The sequence below is a fragment of the Furipterus horrens genome, unplaced genomic scaffold (genome assembly GCF_987537825.1).
Source record: "Furipterus horrens unplaced genomic scaffold, mFurHor1.1.pri manual_scaffold_6, whole genome shotgun sequence".
Lineage (NCBI taxonomy): Eukaryota > Metazoa > Chordata > Mammalia > Chiroptera > Furipteridae > Furipterus > Furipterus horrens.
Window position 1 is genome coordinate 3,137,103 of NW_028327176.1, and position 23,438 is coordinate 3,160,540.

General features: G+C 52.0%; 1 protein-coding gene across 2 annotated transcripts in view; it reads right to left on the reverse strand.

The window, feature by feature from the left end:
• Positions 1-23,438, reverse strand: part of MBOAT2 (membrane bound glycerophospholipid O-acyltransferase 2) — a 65,437-nt gene that overhangs the window by 25,846 nt on the left and 16,153 nt on the right. For both annotated transcript variants that reach the window (XM_090280883.1, XM_090280882.1), the window contains exons 2-3: positions 20,209-20,354; positions 14,995-15,072 (exon numbers count right to left, since the gene is read on the reverse strand). In XM_090280883.1, coding sequence (XP_090137009.1) covers positions 14,995-15,072; positions 20,209-20,354 — 224 coding nt within the window. The remainder of the gene's footprint in view (positions 1-14,994; positions 15,073-20,208; positions 20,355-23,438) is intronic.

A 23,438-nucleotide genomic window follows, 5' to 3' on the forward strand; every position in this document is an offset into this window, starting at 1 on the left:
ACAACTGAAATCATTCCTTGATAAAAGTTCACCCCACTTTAAAACTAATAGTAATTTAAGATATTTGACCTTAAGTCAACGAGGCCTTATTTGATAAATGCAAGTATGATTCGATATAGGGAGACTAGTACTATACGAAGGGGGGACCCCCCAAAAAACGATTTATAAAAGATTGTGTATTTATTCTTACATGTTTAAACTTCCGTCACCTTCAGAGTACTCTCCACTTGATGCAATACACCTATCGAGATGTTCTTTCCGCTGCTCAAAACAACCTTTGAACTCACTGATTTAGAGGCCTGTTAGTGCTTCTGCCATTTTTTGTTTCATCTCTTCCACATGGGCATAATGTTTCTCTTTGAGGACTTTTTTCATCCAGGTAAACAAACAAAAAAATCACTCAGTGTGAGATCAGGTGAACAGGGACGGTGAGGCAGGGAGGGTCATGCCATTTTTGGTCAAAAATTGCTGATCGCTCAGCGCACTGTGGGCAGGTGGGCTGGTAAATCACCCGTCATGAAATGGGCAAATGCGCTGAAAGTCTTCAAAAACAATTCACTGAAGCCAAAAGCAGCCTCTCACCACAGCGCCAGCTGGCCCACTGATGCAGACGGGTTCCCAGAACACTCGCCCAGCCAGGGAAGCCTGGACGACAAGGGGTCCGCCCTCCAGAAGGTAATTCCATCTTTAAGGGGTCCCCCCTTGTATAGCACTGCAGCGATGAGTCACAGGAAAGGAATAGCTGCGCTAGATGCGAAGCCTATGTCTTCTCTCTCTCACTTCTACTTCTGTCCTCTATAACTTCATCATGTGGCATATGAAGACGGGAAGCTTTGACATTGAATTCCAGACTTGCCCGAATGCCAGCGTGACCTTGCCCTAGGAATATCCAACAATATCTAACCTAACTCTCTGACCAGTAAGCTGCGTCTCCCCGGCCTACCCCATCTCATAAGTGACACCCTCCACCCGCTGCTCAGGCCAGAACAGGGCTGACTCCTCCCTTTTCTTCAGGCCCCACCGCAGAGGTGGACTGGATCCACCCCTGAAGCACATCCCGCATCTACCGCCCCCCCCCCACCCGTTCCCCTCCCCGTCTGAGCTGAGCCAACACCATCTCCCAACTGATTTCCCAGGGTTCCCCTGCCGGCGTCCCTGCCCCCACGCTTACCCTCTAACAATCCTATCTACACAGAGAAGTCAGAATGTTATTTTAACAAAACACACTCCCCTGCCTAAAACTCCCGGCGGGGAGGGGGAGGCTCCCACTGCACTCAGACCACAGCGGGCCCAGCCTTCCCCTCTGACGTCACTTGACTCCACTGGCGACCTCGCTCACCAGGCACGGGCAAGCCTGGACTTCTCCCGGGTGTCTGAATACACCAAACACCCCCCTCCTGAGAGCCGGGCGCGGGCTCCCCCATCTGCCGCAAGGGCTCTCCCTCTGGGTCCGTGAATGCCTGGCTCAGCAGCCTCCTTTAGTTCTTAACTCGGATGAAACGGCACCCCACGTTGTCTCATTCCTATCACTCTCTGCAATACCTTTGTCTGTCTCCCCGACTTGCACATCAGCTCCAGGAAGGCAGGCCCTTCATGGGTCTTTTTCACCACATTCCCCTGACACCTAGAGCAGACTATGGCACCAGGTAGGTACCTGGATGCTCAGCGACTGCCTGTTGGCTGAAGGCCCCTCCCTCTTGGCCAACCCGAAGTCATAAAGGGCTGCCCCCTTGTTCTCCTCTCAAGTTTTATGGTTCAGCTGCTGCATCTGGGTCTCGGACACATTCTGAGTTCGGTTTTATGTGTGAGTGAGGGAAGGGTCTACGCTCCTTTCCTCTCGTGCCCAGCCCCGGCCCCACCTGCTGAAAAGACCGTCCCTTCCCCACTGAACGGCCTTCGCACTTCCGCTCAAAAGCAACTGAACGTAAGCACAAGGGTTCATGTCTAGACTCCCAATTTCGCGTCAATGACTCATATGTCCGTCCTTACAGCGTTATCACAGCACCGAAGTCAGTTGTGAATCTAAACGATGTAAACCCAACTTTGCTCTTTTGCAAAATTGCTTTGGTTATTTAAGGTCCTCTATATTTTCATATAATTTCTACAGTCAGCTTGTCAATTTCCATTTCTTAAAAAGCCTGCCAGAATTTTCCTAGGAACCGCACGGACTCTGTAGGCTGATGTGGGGAGTACTGCCATCAAAACCACAGTCTTACACCCCCCCAAGGATGAGCCACCTCGCCAGGTCATCTCCTTTCGTTTTCTCAGAGACGTTTTGTACTTTTCAGTTATACTGTAATTCTTTCACTCAATTAATTCCTAAGTACTTTATTCTTTTTAGAGTGAATAAACAGTAAATAAAACGGGTTTTGCCCTTTCGTTTTCAGACAAGTTGTAATATACAGAAATGTAAAGGACTTCTGCACACCGACCTGGTACCCCGCCACTTTGCCAGACTCCCCTGTTACTCTGGCGGTCTGTTCTGTAGCTCCTCCAGCACTTGTTTGGGTACCGTCCGCATGAAATACAATTTCCACTCTTTTACATTCAAGCTATTTGTGTCTTTATATCTAAAGGGTGCCTCTTTTATTCAGTCTGGCGAGCTTTTGATTCCCATTTAATACATTCATACAGTGTGATTTGTATGTATCTGCCGTTTCGCTGTGTGTTGTAGACATGTCTCCTGTCTTTTCTGTTCCTCCTCAGCTGCCTTCTTTTGCAATAAAACAAATATTTGGTAGTATGCATTTTATCTTGTCACAGTCTATTACAGACTAATGCTGACTTAATTCTGATAAAACATAGCAGGTTTGATCCAATACAGCTCCCTTTGCTCCCTCTCCCTTTGTTATTACCATATGCCTGGCATCTATAGATGTTTTAATCCTAAGAGCACAGTGTTATAATTATTGCTTCACAGATCCTTTAAAGAAATGTGTACGTATACCCTCTTTGATCTTTAACCTCATTTTTGCCATTTTCAGAGCTCTTCATTTCCTCCTGTGGGTTCAAGTTACCATCTGTTACACTACCTTTCCACCCGAAGGACTTTCTTTAGAATTTCTTGTAGGACAAATCTTTGTTCATCTGAGAATGTCTTTATTTCACCTTCACTTGCGAGAGAGAGTTTTGCTGGATATAGAACTTGTGGTTGAAATTTTTTTCTTTCAGCATTTAGAATATATCACTCCACTTCCCTTCGGCCTCCATTGTTTCTGGTAAGAATTATAGTGTTCCTCTGCAGGTAATGAGTTGTTTTTCTCTTCCTGCTTTCAAAATGGTCTCATTGTCTTTGCCTTGCAACCATGTGGTTACAATGTGTCTTCATGAAAATCTGTTTGTTTATCCTGTTTGGGGTTTGTTGAGCTTCTTGGATCTGGAGATCGATACTTTTCATCAAATGTGGGTTGCTGTCGGTCATTACTTCTTCCAATGCTTCGCCATCCCTATCTCGCTCTCCTCTTCTTCTGGAGCTCTCATGACTCATATGGTGGTATACCTGATGCTGCCGCCCGGGTCTCCAGGCTGTTTGTTTTCCTTTGATATTTTTACATCTGCTCTACAGACTGGCTAATTAATATCTATTGATCCATCTTTAAGTTTACTGAGTTTTTCTTCAGCCATCACTATGCAGCACTTTAGTAAATTTTTCATTTTGGTTATTTACTCTTCAGCTCTAGGAATTTCATTTGGTTCTTTTTAATAGTTTCTATTTCTGTATTGACATAATCCCTATTCATTGAGTTGTGGTCATCATATCTTCTTTTAATTCTTTGAACATACTTATAATAGCTGCTTTGAAGTTCTGGGGTCCATTTAGAGACAGTTTGATTGGCTGATCCCCTTCCCCCTCCCCCAATTTCTCCATTTAAAAAATGCTCCAGGGTTCATGCTTCATCTGCATATCTCAGAGGTCAGCCAATGATTAGAACCTGTGCTCCAACACCTTCAACCCGTAAGGCTTCTGCCCTCTGCTGATGTATCTATGCGTGGGTGCAGCAATTTTCAAGCCTTCCCAGCTTTTAGTCTCCCCCAGGTCCTCTCCGACCTCCCCAACGCTGGATGCAGCCCCTAGTCAACCAGGGGTGTGTAGAGGCCCTCTCAGGCCCCTTTATGGCTCTCTCCTTCCAGGGTCTTTCTGTTCAAAGGCGGGCCCACGTCCTCAGGACAGGACAGCTGGAGGCGTTTGTTAGCCTCCGCGTGGGTTTTCTGCCCTCCACTCCAAATCAAGCCAGTCATTTCTGGTACCAAAGCCATGTTTCCATGGCCAGTCCTGCACTAGCAAAATTACTCTGCAAAAGAATGAAAAAGGTAGGCAACCCCTGGCAAGAAATACATAGAGTCCCACTGTTCTTACTCAAAAGTCAGCAGCTTTTTAGGAGTAAATGCATCTCAAATTGATGTTTTGCTTCTGGTCATTTCCCTAAAATGGTTTAGACAAGTTCATCCAGTTTTATAACTGTTTGGGGGGGAGACAATTTGTCTGCCTCTTCAGTCCTTAATAGAAGTTCCAGCAATTAAAATGGGTTTTTGTAGGCTAGCATGGAAACATTATTTCTTTGGTAGGGAAATTAAAGTTCCAACACATATCTAGAAAATCAGAAACTTATCCATACCTTGTAAAGATTGCCAGACCTCACTAGGGAGAGTGAACTGAGTTTTGTCCATGGGAAATCATCTCTGTATTTGCTATTTTAATGGAAGAATTTAAAAAACACTTTTAAAAATCACCTTCTTTACCAGCAAAAGATATCCGTGTCTCTGTAGGGGAAGTAACTACCTCTCCAGGGTCCCTACTTTGGACTTCTCCCTGAATACACAGACATCAGATTCTGGTGTCTTTCCTGGAGACCTGCAGGTAACCTCATGTCCTGCAATAAAATCCTGATGTTCTGGGACGTCGGCGTTTGCTGGGCTGTCTGTCCTACCTTCCTGACCAGGTGCTCTCTCAGCTGGAACAGAGAGATCGCAGTGAGTTATAAATGTTATAAAAGTCGGGAGGGGTTTTTTGTTTGTTCCTTTACAAAGCCTTATTCATGAATAAAAGGAGAGCAGCTGGCTGTATTCTCTAGACCAGACACAAACAGGGGCGTTGATAATGAAGGGACTGGATTCCCTCCTGTCCTCACTTTGTTTACAGATGACACAGATGAACCAAACCACCCAGCTGTTGTTCGGCCTTTGTACAAAGTCCGACTTTTACTCTCACATCTGGCTCAGTAACATAATGAAGTCACTTAACTGTTCTTTCCAAAGAACATTTCCAAAGTTGGTTCAACTACACATATAAAATTAGGTTTTGGCTGCTGGTAACAAGCAAGACTATTTCATTTTTCCAAATCTAGACTTTCATAGTTCACATCAAGATTAAGACCGCACGGACATAACGGGACCCGAGGAGGAGCTCGGGGGACTTCAATGGCAGAGGCTGGGTGGTCTGAAGATCCTTTGCCCTCTTAGAAATTAAGGAAACCAAAGAAGCATGACTCAAACAACAGTCAGTATTTACCATATTACAATAAAACGGAGGGTTTAAAAAATATTCGTTAATTCAAGAATTGTGATACTAACCATGCCAACATAAACAACATTTTAATGAACAGCACGTATATCTTCCCGAACAAACAGGGTTAGTGGATAGAGTGGCACTGTTTCAATGTGTGGGCATCTCTTGAACGCCTGACTTACTGCCAAACAACTGAATCCCCCAGGGTCTCTGGGGCAGCGCCACACGCCACGCGGCCTCGGGAAAGCCACCGTCCACCTGTGAGAGCAGGACGGGGGAAAAGGCGAGATGTGTCTAAGTGTTATTGTGCAAACAGCTTTGAGCTCCCACCAAAGAGCTTTGCACATTTGTCTTGATAATAGTCCTCTGATCACTTGAGTTTTGAAAGGAAATGGTGGTCCCACAATATGTCAGATACGAAAGGCAAACAGTGCCCAGCCCACCCTGATCTGTGACCTCCCTGTGAACGCAGGTCATGCTCAGGCGCATTCCCTGAATACCCCAAGGCTAAGTTCTAAGCCAGAAAAAGCCCAGGAATGCCATCCCTCTTCTGGGCTTCGTTACGGTGACGTGAAAACTCAGTCTGCACTACGAGAGGCAGCTGTCCGGGCTCCCTCACCGTGACGGCCTTTTACCGAAACACCTGGCAGGTCTTCGGGCCGTCAGACGGCCGTTCTGTTACCCTTCGTCTGTCTTTCCGCGGCTGCTCTAAGTCAGGGCTGTTTCATAAGTTAGCAACAAGGTCAGTATTTTTTTCCCCTACACAAATTAATTTATCTAAAAGTATTTTAGAATTCTATTTTTAGCCGAAGTGACATTATAACAGGATTTTAAAGTCTATACTTATTATGTATTTTGATACATATCAACCTCAAGCACTTATAAAAGTCTAAACAACTGTAAATGAAGGAAGAGATTTTAGGTATTAAAATCACTGTTATTCATATATGTATGTGAAGGTTAAAACCTGTCCCGACACTGTATTCTAATGAAGAGGACGAAAGAGCCAGCCCCGATGCCACATTGGGACGGCGCCAGTTATTCTTTCAAAAATAAACGAGGGTGTTCGTGCTGTCTGGTAAGCAGACGGAAACCTCCGTGTGTTTCGCCAGCTGAAAACAAACAAAACCTTTCACAGAACCTGATAAACGCGCCATCTAACAGCATACAGTCGCCGTGACCCTGGAGAGCCCACGGAGCAGGGCCCACGCCACAGACCGCCAGGGCCGGCAGGTACCGGCTCTGGACCGTGTTCGCGCGACCTCCCTTGCGGAGCCTGAGCTCCCTCGCCCGTACCGTGGGCGAGAGCAGCGCCTCCACAGGATTGCTGGGACGGGCCCCCCTGTCATCCTTCCAATCCCCAAGTCCAAGCCCGGAGACGCCACTAAACCAGTGCTCCTAACACAGTGGGCACAGAACCTGCTCCTGCCAACGCGCGCACGGTGATGACAAAGCACTCAGCCGGCCCCAACGCGGCCGAACCACGTCCTCGTTTCTCCCCAAGGGCGGACAGCGCAGCCCGGCAGGCACGCGTGGCTCCTCCCCGACTCCCACACGCTCCCACGCTCTATGGGCGAGTGTGATGTTACGGCACGGAACTGATCTGTTCGTCCTTCCAAGAGATGGTTGGGTGGGTTCTTACTTCTTCTGTCAACTCAGGCAGAGATCAGGATCTCGTTGTACAAGTGAGATTATTTCCGAAAGTCCTCAAAACCGGGAGACGAGTCCTTGGACCCGGCCAACGAGAAGGATTCTTACTTTCAATCATTACAATTATCTGGTTATTTTAAAATAATATATGATTGTTCTTTTCAAAACAAGCTACATCATCTAACTGGATAGTATCTTCACACTCTCTTTTGGTTTTTAACTGACTAACCTGGAGTATTAGCCATCAGGCTGACATTTTAGACACGCCCTGACCTGGCAGATCCCTATTACATGAGTAACCTGTGCAAATTCATCTCCATTCCAACACATGCAGATACGAGGGCAACACCCAACGTAACGCCTTGATTTACCAAGGGATGGGTGTTGGTCTTTTTAGCACGCCTACATTAACACCAGCCCCACCCACGAAAACCTTAATCCAAGGGGGAAAGCTCCCTCACTTGCTCACGGATGACTGAAACCTCCTTCAAAGAGATCCAGTTTACCACCGGAAATAAAATCTAGAATTCAAACACCACTCTACTGACTCAGCTGCATGGAGGCATCTGAACCGTGCCTTTGCCTGAGTGCGGGATTGTTGGAGGGGTGCTGTGTCCCACAGAGGTTTCAGGGATCCAACAGGACTTGCACAGCTTATTACATCTCACCGAGTAACAGGTGTTCCTTCCCATGGGCGCTGAGAATATTTAAAAACCTTTCATCCTAAACACAACATGCCAAAGGCCACTGCCTCCCTTTGGAAACAGGGAGAGGACACACCCATGCAAACCCCTGCCGTCTGGCTCCCTACACGGAGCAGAGGGAAGGCGTGGGCCCGAGTGCAGTCAGGCACCAGTTCCACCCGTGCCACTGACTCACCTGCCTCTCTGTGAAACAGGTCCGCCCCGCCCACCGGCAGGGCCTGAGCCGGGACTAGTGACACGGCCCGTGCTGCGTACGGCGCTGACACCGGTGATTACTGACACAGTAACGACACAAGGAGAGCGTAAAGTATGGACTTTAAAACTACCTATGGTTTTCCGAGGGAGGTTCAACTTTTAGCCTGGCAATACCACACGGACCGCTCTATTCCAGGCCACGTGCGGACACGGTCCACAGAGCATACCAGAGAACACCTGAGAATCCGTTTCCTTCCCGCCAGATTTTATTCCCTCTCTCGGGATCATGGGATCGTCCTCAGAGAAGGTAGTACTTTCCCCCCAGAGTTCCCGCTGAGCCGTTAACCACTGCTGATTAACTTCATGAGGACAAACTTTCAGGTGACACGAGGCTCCTGTCTGCCAGGTGGCATCGCCCAGACCACCCTCCCGTCCCGGCAGAGCTCGGGCCGGTCCTCACGGCGGATTCCCCCGGGAACCGTGAGCACGGGCCTCCTGGGCAGCGGCAGCGCACGGGTGGAAATGGACCCAGACCACGCGCTCTGCAGGCTCAGGGTGGGGGGACACAAAGGCCACCTCCGCGCCACGCGCCCAGCGCCCAGGGCCGCGCTCTGCCGTGAGCGGAGGGCAAGGAAGCGGAACAGGAAAAGAGAGGCAGGCATGAGTGGGGCTGCAGGTCACCCCCAGCGATGCCGTTTAAGGCCCAGAGCACAAACGAGTACAATCTGTCTGAAAACACCCAGCCGAGACCGAATCAGAGATGATAAAAAAAAGGCTCCAAAGCGAGAGGAGACAGCTGCCCAGCTGAACAGAGGAGGACAGACGACCTCTGCCCCTGAGCTTCTATTGTCTCCCCTGAACAGAGGGACTGAAAAAGGAGTAAGACACCCCTGCTGAAGAGTCCACGCTCTGCAGAGAAGAGAGACGGACCGCCGTGCAGAGGGGTGACCGGCAGCGGGAACACTTACAGGCTCCGACACGATGCGCCCCTCGGGGTGACCTCTGGAAGGACAGCGCCCGGAGTCTGAGCGCCCCCACTCGCGGCCAAGCCCTTGTGCAGACAGAGCTCCCCGGGACGCCCAGACTCCGCTGGGGCACTGGTTTAATCTAATTTAGACCCAGGAAGGGAAAGGGACTTGGCCAAGGTCCCAAAGCCAATGAAAATCGGGCGGTCCTGAACTCAAACCCGTGCATGCGGGACCCCAAACCAGCGCTCCCCCAGCGACCGCGAAGGCCACCAGCGCGAGCCCTTCTCGTGGCCCGGCCAGCTGCTCGGGCTCATCATCGATGAAGGAGGAGCTGAGGCAAGGACTTGGGAGCACCGTTCCACTTAACGCCCAAGCCCCGCACTCTGCTTCTGCGGGGCGCACGGCCAACGGCGGGCATGTGCAGGGCCCGGGTGTCCTCCTGTCCCCGCCAGGCCCTCCTCCTTCCCACATCCCCCGCCCTGGGCCCAGCTCTCCTCACAGCAGCAATCACGGTGGCACCGCAAGGTGATGGGAAGCGTCCTATGGACACAGCCTGTCTTTCCACCTGTCCCAGGATCCCAGGATCAGTGTGACTGACAGCCTTCACGCCCCCGCGGGAACAGTGCGCTGCAGTGGCTGAGGGCCAGCGTGTCCCCAGCTCCGAGTCTCTGGGGGCACCACGGCACACAGCGAGTGTGTGTGCAACGTGGTGGGCAGTGGGGCCACGGGGGGGCAGGTGGGAAATCCCTTTCTGCAGCTCGGACAATATAACCCCACCTCAGCTTGGCAACCCACTCGATACACGCAATTTCACTATACAGCACTCCCTCACTCATCGCGGGTATTACGTGCCAGACCCCCTGGGAAGTAGGAACCTTCCATTTATTCTACTCTTAAACCTACATAACTTTAACAGCATACGTATACAGTACCGCAAAATCCCTCGATATAGCAAAAAATCCGCGACAAATAAATATAAGGGAACCGCGATATAGCGAGGGACGGCTGTATTTCTCGACATCCTGGACATTCCTTCCGTCAGCAGTTTTGTTGAACATACTTGCTGAGTCGCACAGAAAATACTCAGCTTGACTTCTCAAGATTAGCAGGCTTTCTGCCCTTCCACGCTTCTGCTGTTTATATTTCAATAATGGGGCTCCATTGTACTAAGTTCCAAAAGTCTGAGACTTTCCGGAACTCACAACAAGTTTTCCCATAGAAAAGTTAGAAAGACAAAAAGCGGACATGAAGGGTGCCTGGCTTCCCACGCCCATCCGCAGAGGCTTATTTATCAGCACCTCGGAACACCCAGGACCCAGCCGGCTGGGCCACCTCCTCCAGGGAGAACGCCTGCCTCCTCTCAGGTGGGGATGCCTGAAACACAGCTGTTCCCTCTCCCCTGTTCTAACCCGGGGGGGAGGGGCTCTCCCTCTGCACCCACCCCCACCCCAGTCTGCTCTCCCTGGAAACAGAGATGGAACGAAGCCCAGCGGAGGCCCAGGCCCGAGACCCAGGGCAGCGATCCCGACCAGGGAGAGTAGGAAACACGGGCTGCTGCAGTGGCCATTCCCAATCCCCCCGGGGCAGCCCTGAGAGGGAGCCCGGGGGTCCCTGAAGAGAATCAGGAGGAGGCCCGAAAGCCAGAGGTCTCGGGGGCCCCTTGGCAAGGACCGCTGTCCTGCAGAGGTCACCTTATCACGTGTCACTCATTCGACAGACGCGGAGTGAGAACACAGTCTCCCAGGTCCCGGGCCACACACAGAGGCCAGGGACAGGCAGGCAGGACGGAGGAACAGGTCGCTCACAGAAGAACTCTCTGACATCCTCAAATGAGAAGTGGAGGCAGGTTCTCCAAAGGAGGGGAAGCCCGTTCCATGAGCGGGTGCGGGAAACGATCTGTCCTAGGCCAAGGCATCCAGACAAGACCGTCTAAGGACAGGCGTCAAAGTGAAATCCGCAGGGTCAGCAGGACAGGGGACAGGGGAGGGGAGGAGAACTCTCCAGACGGAGGGAACAGAGTGGGCCAAGCCCGTGGAGGAAAGAGATTAATATCTTCCAGAAAAGGAAAATATTCAAAAGATTGCTTTTTTTTAAACCCTCCCCCAAGGATATGTTTATTGGTTTTTTACAGAGAAAGGAGGGGAGAGAGAGACATTGATGAGAGAGAGACACATCGATCAGTTGCCCCCACCCCACCCCGTAAGCACCCTGACCGGGGATCGAACCCACGGCCTAGACATGTGCCCTGACCGGGGATCACACCTGCGACTTTTTGGTGCACGGGACGAGCCACCGGCTGAGCAAGAATGTGCTCTTGGAGAACAAGGCAAGGGCTGGCTGGGGGTGAAGAGGAACAGCTGGAGCCTCAATTCATTCTTTCAATAAACATCTGCCGAGGCGCTGCCTGAGCTGGGCACTTGGCTGGGCCGGAAGATATAGACCGACAGGGTCCAGGTTCCAATGACACTTCCACTCCAGAGGCAGAGACAGACCAGGAAGTGAACAAGGTGACTTCAAAGCGGGGCACGTGCCTCTGCCCCCCGCCGCCACTGCTCGGCCGCATTTCCGGGTAGGCGCTCCGGGACCCAGGGCCCCAGCGCCGCAGCCAGACCCGACCATGGCCAGTGGCAGTGCGCACCAGGACGCACGCCGGGGCCGGCCTCATGCGCTGCTCTGTGAGCGGGGGCACGTGTGTGTCTGTGTCTAACTCGTGTGCGCTAGAGACACGGGGCCAGATCGGTGAGACCTCAGCCCTGCCTGCCTCTCAGCACACGGGTCACGCCTGAGTCCTCTGCTTCTCACCCGACAGAACCCAGAAACTCCCCGGTTCCAGCCAGAGATGACGGGCCTCCAGAGCGTCCCTGTGCACGTGACGACCCCTCCCACCACACGAGCCCCACGCGGCCCAGAGCACCCTGCATCAGGCCACGCTCCCTCCTGCCTCTGCCTCGCTCTCCATCCGCCAGGACAGTCCCCCTGCGCTCACCCCCCCCAAGTCACGTCCCCAGGAAGGTTAGCCCCGAGCGCCTGGCTCGCAGCTCCGTCAGAGCTCCACACGATGCACGTGGCCCCACACCCACACCTCCTGCGTGAGTGTGAGGAGCGTGCCCCACAGCGACCCCCACCGCCACCCCGGAGCAGACAGCCCAGGGTCCAGGCCAAAGAAAGTGACAGGATAGGAGACGGAAGGCCGCGTGGCCTGGGGAAAGGTGTCTGGGGACAGGTGGTTGGGAAGGGAAGGCCCAGGACAAGGAGACTGGCGTGGGGCAAACCTCAGGACTCACGCGGAAGCAAGCAAGTGCCAGGTCTCAGGGCTGAGCCACAAAGGGAGGGTCCTGGCAAAATGGTCCCCTCGCCCCCACCCTGCACACGTCCCCAGAACAGACCTCGCGATCGATCGCTGGGGACCAGGAAAGTCACCTACGGCTGGAAAGACAAATCTCCCAGCATCCCCCCTTGAGTAACCTGAAAACCCACGCACAGAATAAGCGTTGGAGACAGCTCTGAAACACAGCACGGGGACCGAGCCAAGACAAGGACGCTCACCGCCAGGACGTCACCCGCCGCTGAGGACGCGGCTGGGAATGGACTCCCTGTATCCATCAGGGAGCACTGGTCTCCTTATAGAGAGAACATTCTGTCCCTAAATACTCTTCTTTTTCTCCCTGTCACCTAAGGTCTTCAACTTTGTTCCTCAAAAAATGTCAAAGTTTACATGAAAATATAAACTACAAAAAGCGCTGAACTCTAGAATAAATTCAGTTTTAAAGGTAAATAGACACAAAGCTACAAAAGCAACGCTTTCATGGCAGCATGTTAACCTACATGTGGCTTTGTGACGCAGGGTGCAGCCCCCACGCCACGCCACCTTACGTGCACACGAGCAGAGGGGGCGCGGGTTCTTAAACTGGTCAGTACTCAGGGGAGTCCAAGTCCTTCACTTTAAAGACGTAATACCCTACTGCTCAAAAAAGCATACTGCACGCACCATGGAAAACTAGACCGGAAGAGATCAGAATTGTCCTACACGTGATACCTGGGAACAACACACAGAAATGCGGGAAGTCCCATCTAATACATTTAAGAGCAATTCTTAAGGTCTGACCCATGAAAAACATTTTAAATTAATGTAAAGGGCTAAGTGGAAAAAAATTAGCATCTACGGATAATAAGAAAAAAACAAGAAAGAAAAAATTAAAGTCAATTTCATTTTAGACACGGGTATAAAAGCGGAAAGGAGCGAAGAGAGAGTAATGCACACTTTTCAAGTTCATTGCCCACCTCTCTTTATCGCCAACAGTAGCAACTGGTACGTCCAACTGTTGTTTATGCCAATGGCTCATCCGTAGGTCAAGTCCCAACAGGGAAGTCCTGTCCGACTCTCAACACTTCCTCCCGGACGCTTCCTACAAAGGCCGGCGCCGTGACCTCCCGGGGCTGGTGGGGCTCCTGCGTGAGGCAGCCACGCTCTCTCTGCTCCGTCCCGTCCACACGGCGGCCATCAGCCCCCGGGACCACTGAGCGCGCGGCGTGGGGCCAGGGTGACCAAACAACGGAATTTTAAATCCTAACGACCTGACAGTCACAGAGGCCATGCGGGGGCAGCCACGCAGGTCTAGGGAGCGGCAGGGTAACCTCCCAGACCGCCGCCGCCTGCTTCCGGGAAGGAAACGACTCCCTTCTCCTGGGGACGAACCGACGGCCCTCCAGTTTAAAAGCGTAACATTTCTTCTGTTTACGCAGTGATATAGACATCCTCTGTTGTGAGCAATCTAATCAAATTTTCCTTCTATCATCCGGATTAAAAACATCCAACTTTTTCATCAGATATTAAATATAGTTACACTTTGTACTTATCACCTTTCTAAGACTTTAAAACCAGGATCATAACAGTTTAGAAACTGTTATGCTTGAAATAGCATCAAAACATTTTATGTCTCTCGTAAAAATTAAAACCGCCAGAACTTGCATGTGATGGTGCCCTCAAGCCCGTGCAGCCGGCGTGAACAGGCCTTGAGAGAAGACACAGGACACAGCAGAGGGGCGCCCACCACGCCAAACCCTGCAGGTCACTCATCAGCTGCGGTGCAGTGCTCCTCGTGGGAAAGGCTTGGAGTCGTGTGTCAGAATTCAGAAACACAGTGCACAAGCCCTCACAGGTACTAGCATCGGCCAGTACACACTGCCCGGGGCCGTCCGACCAGGTAAGCTTCGCACACGTCCGCTCCCAGGTTTCCGTCTCTCGCCCGGACCGCTACACCCAGCCACCAGACACTTTAAAGAAACACGCGTTTATTCAGCAAAGGCTCAGTGAGTGTTTACTGCGGGGTCAGCACTATTTTAGATGCTAAATACAATTCACTTGAAATGCCTATCCCTGAATGCCTCCCTGCCTACAGGGTTCCCTTCAGCAGGAAATGGGGCTTCCAGCTACCCCACAATTCCAGCCAGCAGCCAGGGGCCAGCCTGGACACCTGTCCCCCTACCTATGCTTCCCATCAGTCACAAAGTCCTTCCAAAGTTACCTCCTCGGTTCTGTCCAATCGGTTCTCCTCACTCCTCTCCACGGCCGTCACCCCTTCCTTAAGCTAGTGGTCTGAACTGCAGGCAGTTGTGCCCCACAAGGGACACGTGGAAACACCTAAAACACTCCTGGCTGTCACAACGTGTAGGGGAGGTGCTCCTGGCACAGAGGGGCTGGAGGCCAGGCTGCTGCTGCGCCTTCTGCAGAGAGAGGCGCTCCGCACGCCGGCAGGCCGCCAGCCTAGCGGCTCGGCTGTGCTGCGGGCCAGCGACCCCGCTTGGGGTACACGGAAGGGCGATGCACACTGGCAACTTTATTTTTGCGTTTATGACAATTCTGGAACAACAATCCCGGTTTAGGATCCTTTTTCATGTGATAACATTCTATTTTGATCCAGCTGTCCTACAGTGAAACACACACTCACATGCGAACAAAGTGCCCACTTACTTGTGCATGGTCTCCACTCCTATTGCGATCATGATGCAGTAGGAAACGCCACTCTGTACGAGGAAGTGTAAGGCATACCTAGAAAAAGTGAGAGCGCCGTTAGCCGGGGCCAGACACCCACTCCCAGGCATCACGCTGGGATAACTCGGGCTTAAACGTGCTTACGTGCCACACAGAACACCCCCAGATAAAAAATAAGAGTCAAACCGCCAGAGCCTAGAACCCTGCGAACACCCTAGAGAGGGAGAAGGCTCATATTGCAACCCCTGAAACGCTGTGAAATATAAGAGCAAACCCCGGAAAGCAGCCTCGGTGCCCTAGCGTTCCCCATCTCCCGGCTACATGAGAGCACGCGGGGCTACGCGGCTCCGGGATCACAGCCTTCTCCGTACTCGAGGCCCCGAGATGAAAAGCAGTAATGAACCTGGATTGCAGTTACTAGTTTCTCCAAAGTAACTTCTCTCATCCCAGCTTTGGGCTCCATCTTCGAGGGTTACTCACAAGGCCACAAAGCCACGAAATAAGTATCCGGGTTTACTACCAAGCACGCACAGGAAATCTATTCATTCTGAAAAGAGGGCAGCTCAAGTCAGATGAGCTTCCTCCCATGGATCTAGTCGATGCTAACGTGTAGCCATAGACCTACAAGTCATTCCAGCCGAGCTGACGGCCCTCTCCACGGGTCTAACGGAGAAACCCACCGTTCAACGAGCGAGCTGATGGACCCACTCATTCCACAAAATTCGGGCAAAACCCGATGAGGCTCCCTGGTTTTACCCCAGATCACGCTGACATGCATACACATGCAATTCCAATGTCCTTTACCCTTTGACAACATAAATAATTTATGAAAAAATTTTCAAACCATTGTACATAATTTTAAAGTATTTATCAGGATCTTAACCTATGATTTAAATTACTTTTAAACCTAATCATTATGGAATAACAGGAACCTCCAAGGGGGAAATCTTATCTAAATCTTTAAACCAGCTTTTATATGGAAACATTATAAATAAGGTTTCATGGCAGAACACACACACGTATACACACGTTGGCCCGGAGGGCTGCTATCACCACAGGGCCACAGGAAGCAGAAAAACATATATAAGTATAAATGAAACAGAAGAAAGCTGAAAGAAATCACCTGATTATCACGCTCTTTTCAAATCCAGTATGCACCCCAGTTTTGTGCCAGCAATAACAATTCCCTGACAGGCTACTGCGGCCTGCTAAGGAGGACTGCAGGGCGCCCCTAAGGGCTTCATTAATTGAGAGCGGGGTGCATTAAAGGTTCTTGTCCAACAAGTTGGCAGACTCTCGGGGACACATTTGTCCTTTTGGAACGTGAGGATTATGTGACCACGTAGAAGTTGACTTGCTTTTCTCCTTACGTCAGGGGGGGTGCCCGAGGCCCGGTCATCGTGGCTCGGATGCCGCGCGTGGCATCGTCTGGGGTGCCAGCCTCCGGCTGTACAGACTTTGTTGCTGTGGTACGGCTCCGTGCAGGGGAGTCAGCGTCCACCTGTCTCACGGACCGTGGAGACACGCACCCGTGGGCGCCCGGTGACCTCGTGGGCGAAAGGAGCGTACTAAGTGCACAGCGGCACTCGCTCGCGTTGGTGACACGCGGGCGGTGTTGACTCCGGGTCACCTGACACAGGGCGAGTCCTCGACTGTCCAGTGTAACGGGAAGGTAAACATTCAGGCTGGACGGTACCTCAGGGTTGAGGAAACGAGAAGGTCACCTGGTTATACCCTCACTGACATTCACACGAGGGGTGCTTCCTTCTGGCCACGTGTCCGTGGGCTGATTCCTCAAGGGGAGGGGCAGGGACCCCATGGACAGGGTCCCAATCTTTTAGGGTGCCTGAGTACTTTGAAAACAAAGCAACCCTCTATCCTCAACCATCACTGGTTTCAGAGGTCACATTTTACTTATTTTGAACTTCCAATCACACTAAAGGCAAGTATAAAATTTATTTTCAGCAAAAAAGAGCACGTGTTTTAAAAAGGCTGGGGAGCAGCTCTGTGATCGTGCCACTGAGCTCTGCTCACTGGCCGCGCCCTGGAGGGCACGTCCGGGCGCCAAAAACAGTCACCAGCGGTGTCTGTGCCCAGGGAGCTTCCACTCTGGAGAGAAAGACGCACCGATGCACAGGCTCCTTTAATCCTCTATGATAAGCACTAGAAAAAGGCTGGAGCCCCAGCTAGATGATGGTAAGGACGGATAACAACAGCGACCTTGGCCCTGAGAAACCTTCCGTGCTCACGCGGCACCGCTGTGCTGCGGAATCAGCTCCTTTCTGTAGCCCTCGCTCTCCCCATCCTCCCGGGCACGCCCGGCCCGCTTACGGCCGAGGCACGTGACGCTGGGGAGGCTGGAAAACATGCCTGAGTCACTCAGCTCCCAGTCAAGGCACCCAGAGTGGGACCAGGTCCGTCTGACTGCAGAGTGGAAGCGCCCTTGTAGGACCTACACTGTCGCCAAAGACAGTTAAGAAATCGTTAAAAGTGTAAGTGAATTCTTAGCTGAAAGAAGCTTGCAAATGATACTTAAAAAAAAAAAAAAAAAAGGCTGAGGCCAAAGTAGATCAGGTGATCCTCTGCAGCTCAGAGCAGTAACACACTCCCTTCCAGAACGGAAGCCGTCAAGCTCACCCGCCTTTGAGGCTGAAATCACCAGGCGCTCAAGTGGCCAAGGAAAGGCCACGCCGCCTCTCCAGTCACTCCAAGTGGCCAAGGCGTTTCACACCTGGTCCGGGGCAGAAACATTCTCTCTTCCCAAAGAAAGGGAGAAAAAAGCAGTTTCTCCTTTAAGAACAGCACAGAGAACTCTATTTTTAAAATCCTGGTTATCACATATAATTTGAAATGAGTGGGAGACATGGCGCTCAGGACAGGTTGCTCACATGACAAAGCCCTGAGAGGGCGCCTCCGTAGGGACCTCCGAGCACAGGGACCCAGGCTCCCGTTGGCCGTGCCCGCCCCCCCCCCCACAAGGCACCTTTCCATCCTCCGCAGTTCACAGGCCCCCATGGGAAGGTGTCCCTGAACTACAAGCCTTCCCCAACGACTCCCTAAAATATGCTGCCCAAATACACACTGACCCTAAAGTATGTATGAGCGAAGTGTGTGTCCTGAAATATGCTTTAGAATACTCCAGAAAAGTAAGTTAGCAAAAGGATAAAGGAAGATTGGTGGCCTCTCAGTCACGACTGAAGCTGAGTCATGGGAATATGAGTGTCCGCATTATTATCCTGTTACTTTTGTATGTAGACGTGCCATAATAAAAGGTTAACACACTTGTGTGTACACACAGGCACACATTACCCCATGGCCTGATTTACAAGAAGTTTAAGCAGAATCACCTGAGAAACCTAAGAAACTTTGATGATATACATTTGATGCTGTCAAGGAAGCGGTAAAGGCCATATTCACGTCAACTGAACAGATGTAGGGAGTGGGACCAATAAAATGGCGTTGGTCCAGTCAAGACAGCCTCAAGTACATAAGACAAAGTGCAGTCACTCATGTCAACCAAGAGGGCTGCCAGTCAGCCATGACACTTTGGTTCCAGAGAGGAACTACCTTAGAGCAGACACATCTGGCAAGGAGACACACCCAAGATATCTGCACACGTGGCCAGAACAGCCATGTCTGCCAAGCGGGACCACCCATAGATAGGCTCCTGGGGAAATTCCCCACTTGCCAGCAGGGGTGCCAAGGCCCAGAAGGGTGGAGTACCCCACTTCCCAGGTACAACTGAGGCAGGCCCCAGACCACTGCCGAGACAGCCGTGCTCCGCACACCAGAGCGCTGCCCCACGCCACGCTGGCCTCCCTTGGCCTCAGCTGCCGGGGGCTCTGCCCTGCTGGACTGAGGGCATCCCCTGCCCTGCTGCCCGCCTGGCTCCGGAGATCCTTCCCTGCAAAACGCTGACCCTACCATGCTGTCTCTGGGCCTCGGGGTCGTTGTCCCCCACTGAGTGCTCTGTGTGTGTGTGTGTGTGTGTTACAGTTCTCTTAGACTGTTAGAGTGTGAGCAGGATACTAATGCACGTTGATGTTGCACTCTGAGTGAACCTGCATCAGTAAAAGCTGAGCGAAGAGCATAGTGACCTTGTGTGCCTATCTGTTCCTCGGTGCCGGGCTGCCCAGCAGGTGGCCAGCCCAGCCGCTGCCTGGCTGACTCCTGGGGAGGACTATTATCACAAACCCACACTCGTGACAAGAGATCATATTCGAATCTGAGGACCACACACAGCAATGCCTATCAGAAGACCGGTCGCCGGGCGATATGTGAGAGACTGACTGGTTTTCATAGGCTCCTAGGAAATGCCTGCCATTGCCGGGGGCAAAAAGAGCAGATGAAGAAATGTCTGTCCCACCCCTCCCGAGAATCAGAAACAGCACCCTAGAAGGAACACAGAAGCGTCACCCAAGTCCCACAGATGCTCCCCAACGAGAGGAGCGACCAAACCGCCAGGCAGCGGGTGCCCTTTCACGCGCTCAGGCACTCTGATCTCAAAGCAGAGCCCGCGAAGAACACGCCCAGATGGCTGATCCGTGGGTGGGTGTGGGAGCCCGGCAGGCAGCACAGCGCGCCCTGGGCAGGGAGACGCAGGGGAGGCCACAGCAGCCCTTCCCTGAGGCTCTCTGCTCCTGGTCGCTCCCTCTCACAACCAGTCCCCGGGCCCCAACAGCAAGGTGGCATTTCCGAATGCAAGCCCCAGGCAAGCCCTGAGGAAACACACACAGAGCCTCTGAAGGGTCATACGGAACAGCTTTCCCTCGTAAGTCTTTCCACCAAAAACAAACAAACACCTCTTTTCACGAACGGCAGAACCTAAAACATGGTCACACAGGTCTATCCACGGGCTTTACCCGGCTCTAAAAAGCCACTTGCACAGAAATTTTACAAAAAACTATTTTAAATGGTTTGCCTTGGCATCAAAGATCTGCAAAATAGGTGAAAAAAACTACTCATAATGGACTAAAATGTCTCTTATCCTTCATCCGTCCTTTTTCATAAATTATAAATAGTACGTGCCCTGAGCCCCAACTAAAGAGAAGAGCCCATTCTCCACTGTTCTATTAAAAATAAAAACTATAGCACATTATTCATAAATACAGGCACAAACCCTGCAGCACGTATCTTCCCACACACTACATTCACAAAGATGTCCAGGGTCTTCATTCCAATAAAAATACTTACCATCCAAAGCAAAAGAGTGCAAGGTAAAGGCCCAGCAGGGTCGCGACGACATGCCTCACAAAGGGGCTGGTTTTGCTCGCGCGCAGGTACGTCCGGAACCACACGGCCGCGAGCAGGGCGAACAGCTGGCACACCACGAAGTTGACCTGGAGGGAAAATCAAGATGTCGCGTCAGCAACACAGACTGGGATTCTTCATTCAATGTCACCTGAAAACTCTCAGAGCAAAAACACTGTGTAAAGTTAAGATCTTCCATTTTACAAAAGAAACGAACAAACACACACAAAATCAGGGGCCTTCCCAGGGAGGACAGCCTCAAGTTCAACGTGACGGGCCAGTGCACAGTCCGCGCTCACTCGGCATGGACAGCGGGCGCCCAGCTTGGGGGAAGGCCTGGGGGGACACCTGGGAGAATGGGGACGCCCCAGGGTCAGACACAGAATGGAAGGCGCAGGCGCCCTGTGGAGCGAGGGAAAGAGGCAACTTGCTGACTGACCTGAGGGCGACCCTGTAACAGGGACAAAACAAGAGCTCCGACTTTCTCCCAAGCTCCCCAGGGTCAAGACCTGGTGCAGCGCCCAGAGGGTCTGGCAGAACACACCCTCTCCCCCTGGGAGTGCGTACCCATCTGGGCAAAGAGTCAGCGGGATGCTGCCGGCCCACAGCCACCCCTGGGAAACGGTGGGAACCGGATGCCTCAGCTCTGCGGGGGCCCAAGGACGGCCCAGGAGAACGGGTGCAGGACACCACGGATGACCACAGAGGAAGGAGCCTTCGGGAGAGTGGCGAGGGGACACACCTGTCCCCAGGCCCGCCCACGTCAGCTTCCCGGCCCTGTGACCTGCCAGGCTCGGCGTCGCTCTGCGCTTACAGAAATGGGACACGTGCTGGTAACTGCGCTCTCTTCTCTCCCTCTGCATTTCTTTCACCCCAGAAAAACAGTGAAGTAAAAGGCTACAAACAACACTCTGTTATGGCATTTAAAGACTCAAGAATGATCTCCATTTCGCTCTTATAAAGTATTCTCATAAAATCTTAAGGGAAATACGTCTAAAATGAACAAGCAGAAGAAAAAATTCATTTGACATGAGGAACTTACAAAAAATACATACAACCAAAAAAAAAAAAAACCCTGTTCCGGGAGCCCCCGTCACAAACAAGGCCCAGCATCCACGTGCAGAGGCAGGCCCAGACCCACAGAGACGTCTCTGCCCCAGGCAGGCAGCTCCGTGCGCCTCCTTGCATTACAAGGAGAAGGACAGTTAAACACTGTTGTTCGCGTCTGAGTCCACTGTGCTTGGAAACAGTATTTTTTTAATTAAGCCAAAAGTACATCTGGAAAATAAATATTAAAAGCAATATTTTATTTTACTTTTTAGAGAGACGGGCAGAGAGGGAGGGCGAGTGGGAGAGAGACCCTGACCGTTGCCTCTTGCACACCCCCGACGGGACAAACTCACAGCCCAGTCATGTGCTCGGACTGGGGACTGAACCCGTGACCTTTCACTTTGCAGCTCAAAACCCAACCAACGGGGCCACATTGGTCAGGGCTGAAAAATGAATATTTTTGATACTAATAACTACTCACATCTGCAAAGCTTCTTACAGTTTAAAAACTTTCAAATATCTCTAATTCAACAAAAAAATAGAGCGCGTCCGGAGGGCAAAGCACAAGAGAGAGAACCGCGCCAGGCCCAGGGCTCGCCGGGGCGACTTCGGACTCCAATGAAAAGAGCAAACGCACCCAAGGAACTTCGGTGCAATTACTAACATTGGAAACTAACCAGACCGGACACCTCCAATCTCGGCATGTCACTGTAAGTTATATTTCAATAAACATTTTTAAAAACTTGATTGCCAAAATGGGAAATTTGGTCATGTCTACATCACCCTTGAACTTGGTGGCCTAAAGCAACACTTCTTTTGCTCCTGAAGCTGCAGTGTGGTCACAGCGGGGCGGGAGGACACGTCCGGCTCTGACCTCACCTAAAGGCTCCCTCCCGCGTCGGGCGGCTGACCCCGCCTGCCCTCTGAGACCCGCGCTGGAGGCCGACACACGTGCCCCCTCTCCGTGTGCCCAGGGCTTCCTCACAACATGGTGGCTGGTGTGACGAGGAACCAGGGAAAACCTCATTCCAAGTGGCGTGGGGAAGCCCAGAAGGAGGAGCTCCCAGGAACCCAGCGCCGCTCACTTTACAAAGCCGGGCAGGAGGCGGTCCCTTTGCCACCCTGGCAGCAGCGGGCGGGGAGTCTCTGCTTACCCAGCCCCAGCCCTGCCCTCTGCTCTCCCCGGGGCCTTTGCTGGTACCTGCCCCTCCCACGGCCTCCTTGGTCCCGCGGACCTGCGTACAGTTCGCTGTAGTTTGCATGTACCAAATCGCAATTCCTCTGCTAACCCCAAATAAACTCATTTCTGCGGGCAAAATAGCTGGCTCTTTTATTTTTAAGGTTGAGACTGGGTTCCAAGGACAAGCACGAGGCGGGGGAGGGGCACCGCGCACCTATGAAAGCTGCGGTCTGCTAGCGACCTAACCCAGGAGTCCCGGAGCTTCGCTTCCACTACGCTGTCCGCTGCAGCAGCCACGGGCCTGTCCGGGTTCAAGGGGAAGGGAAAAGTCCTTCCTTGGGAGGGAGCGACAAACACTGAAAATTCTGCTGTGGCCATTTCTGGAAAACAACATCTACCACCGGCTGAAATATAAAGTTGAGAGAAGTCTCTCAAAGACAGGGGTGGCAAGAGAGATACAGAGACTTCGTCCAAGATGTCAGTACCCAGCAAGAGCAGCGACAAAGAGAAGGGGGCAAGGCCTTCCCTAAGAACTCATTCCAGAGGGCTCCCCAGAGCTGAGGAGCACGGGGTCCTCGAACTGAAAGAACTTACCAGGTACCCATGCAAAATGGAAGTCAAGTGCATCCAGGAACACGGGAGAGCCCATGAATTTTCAAGAAAGAAAACGAGATCAGCTACCCAGTTACGGGGCCTGGACTCACGCCCCCCGTCTCTGTGAGTCCCAGATGAGCTGGAAGGGAACAGCGCGGCGCCTCACCAGTGAGAGCACGCACATACCAGGACTGGAGGGTCTGCCAGGTGACATTTTCCTCTGCAAGTGAAATCACACTGGAGAAGACCAAGGGAGCCCCAGGGCGCGGGGGAAGAAAGGCCACCTCTGTCCGAGTTAAAATAGGACCTGCTCTCCCCACTCACAGGGCCAGGAGCATCGTCACAGCTT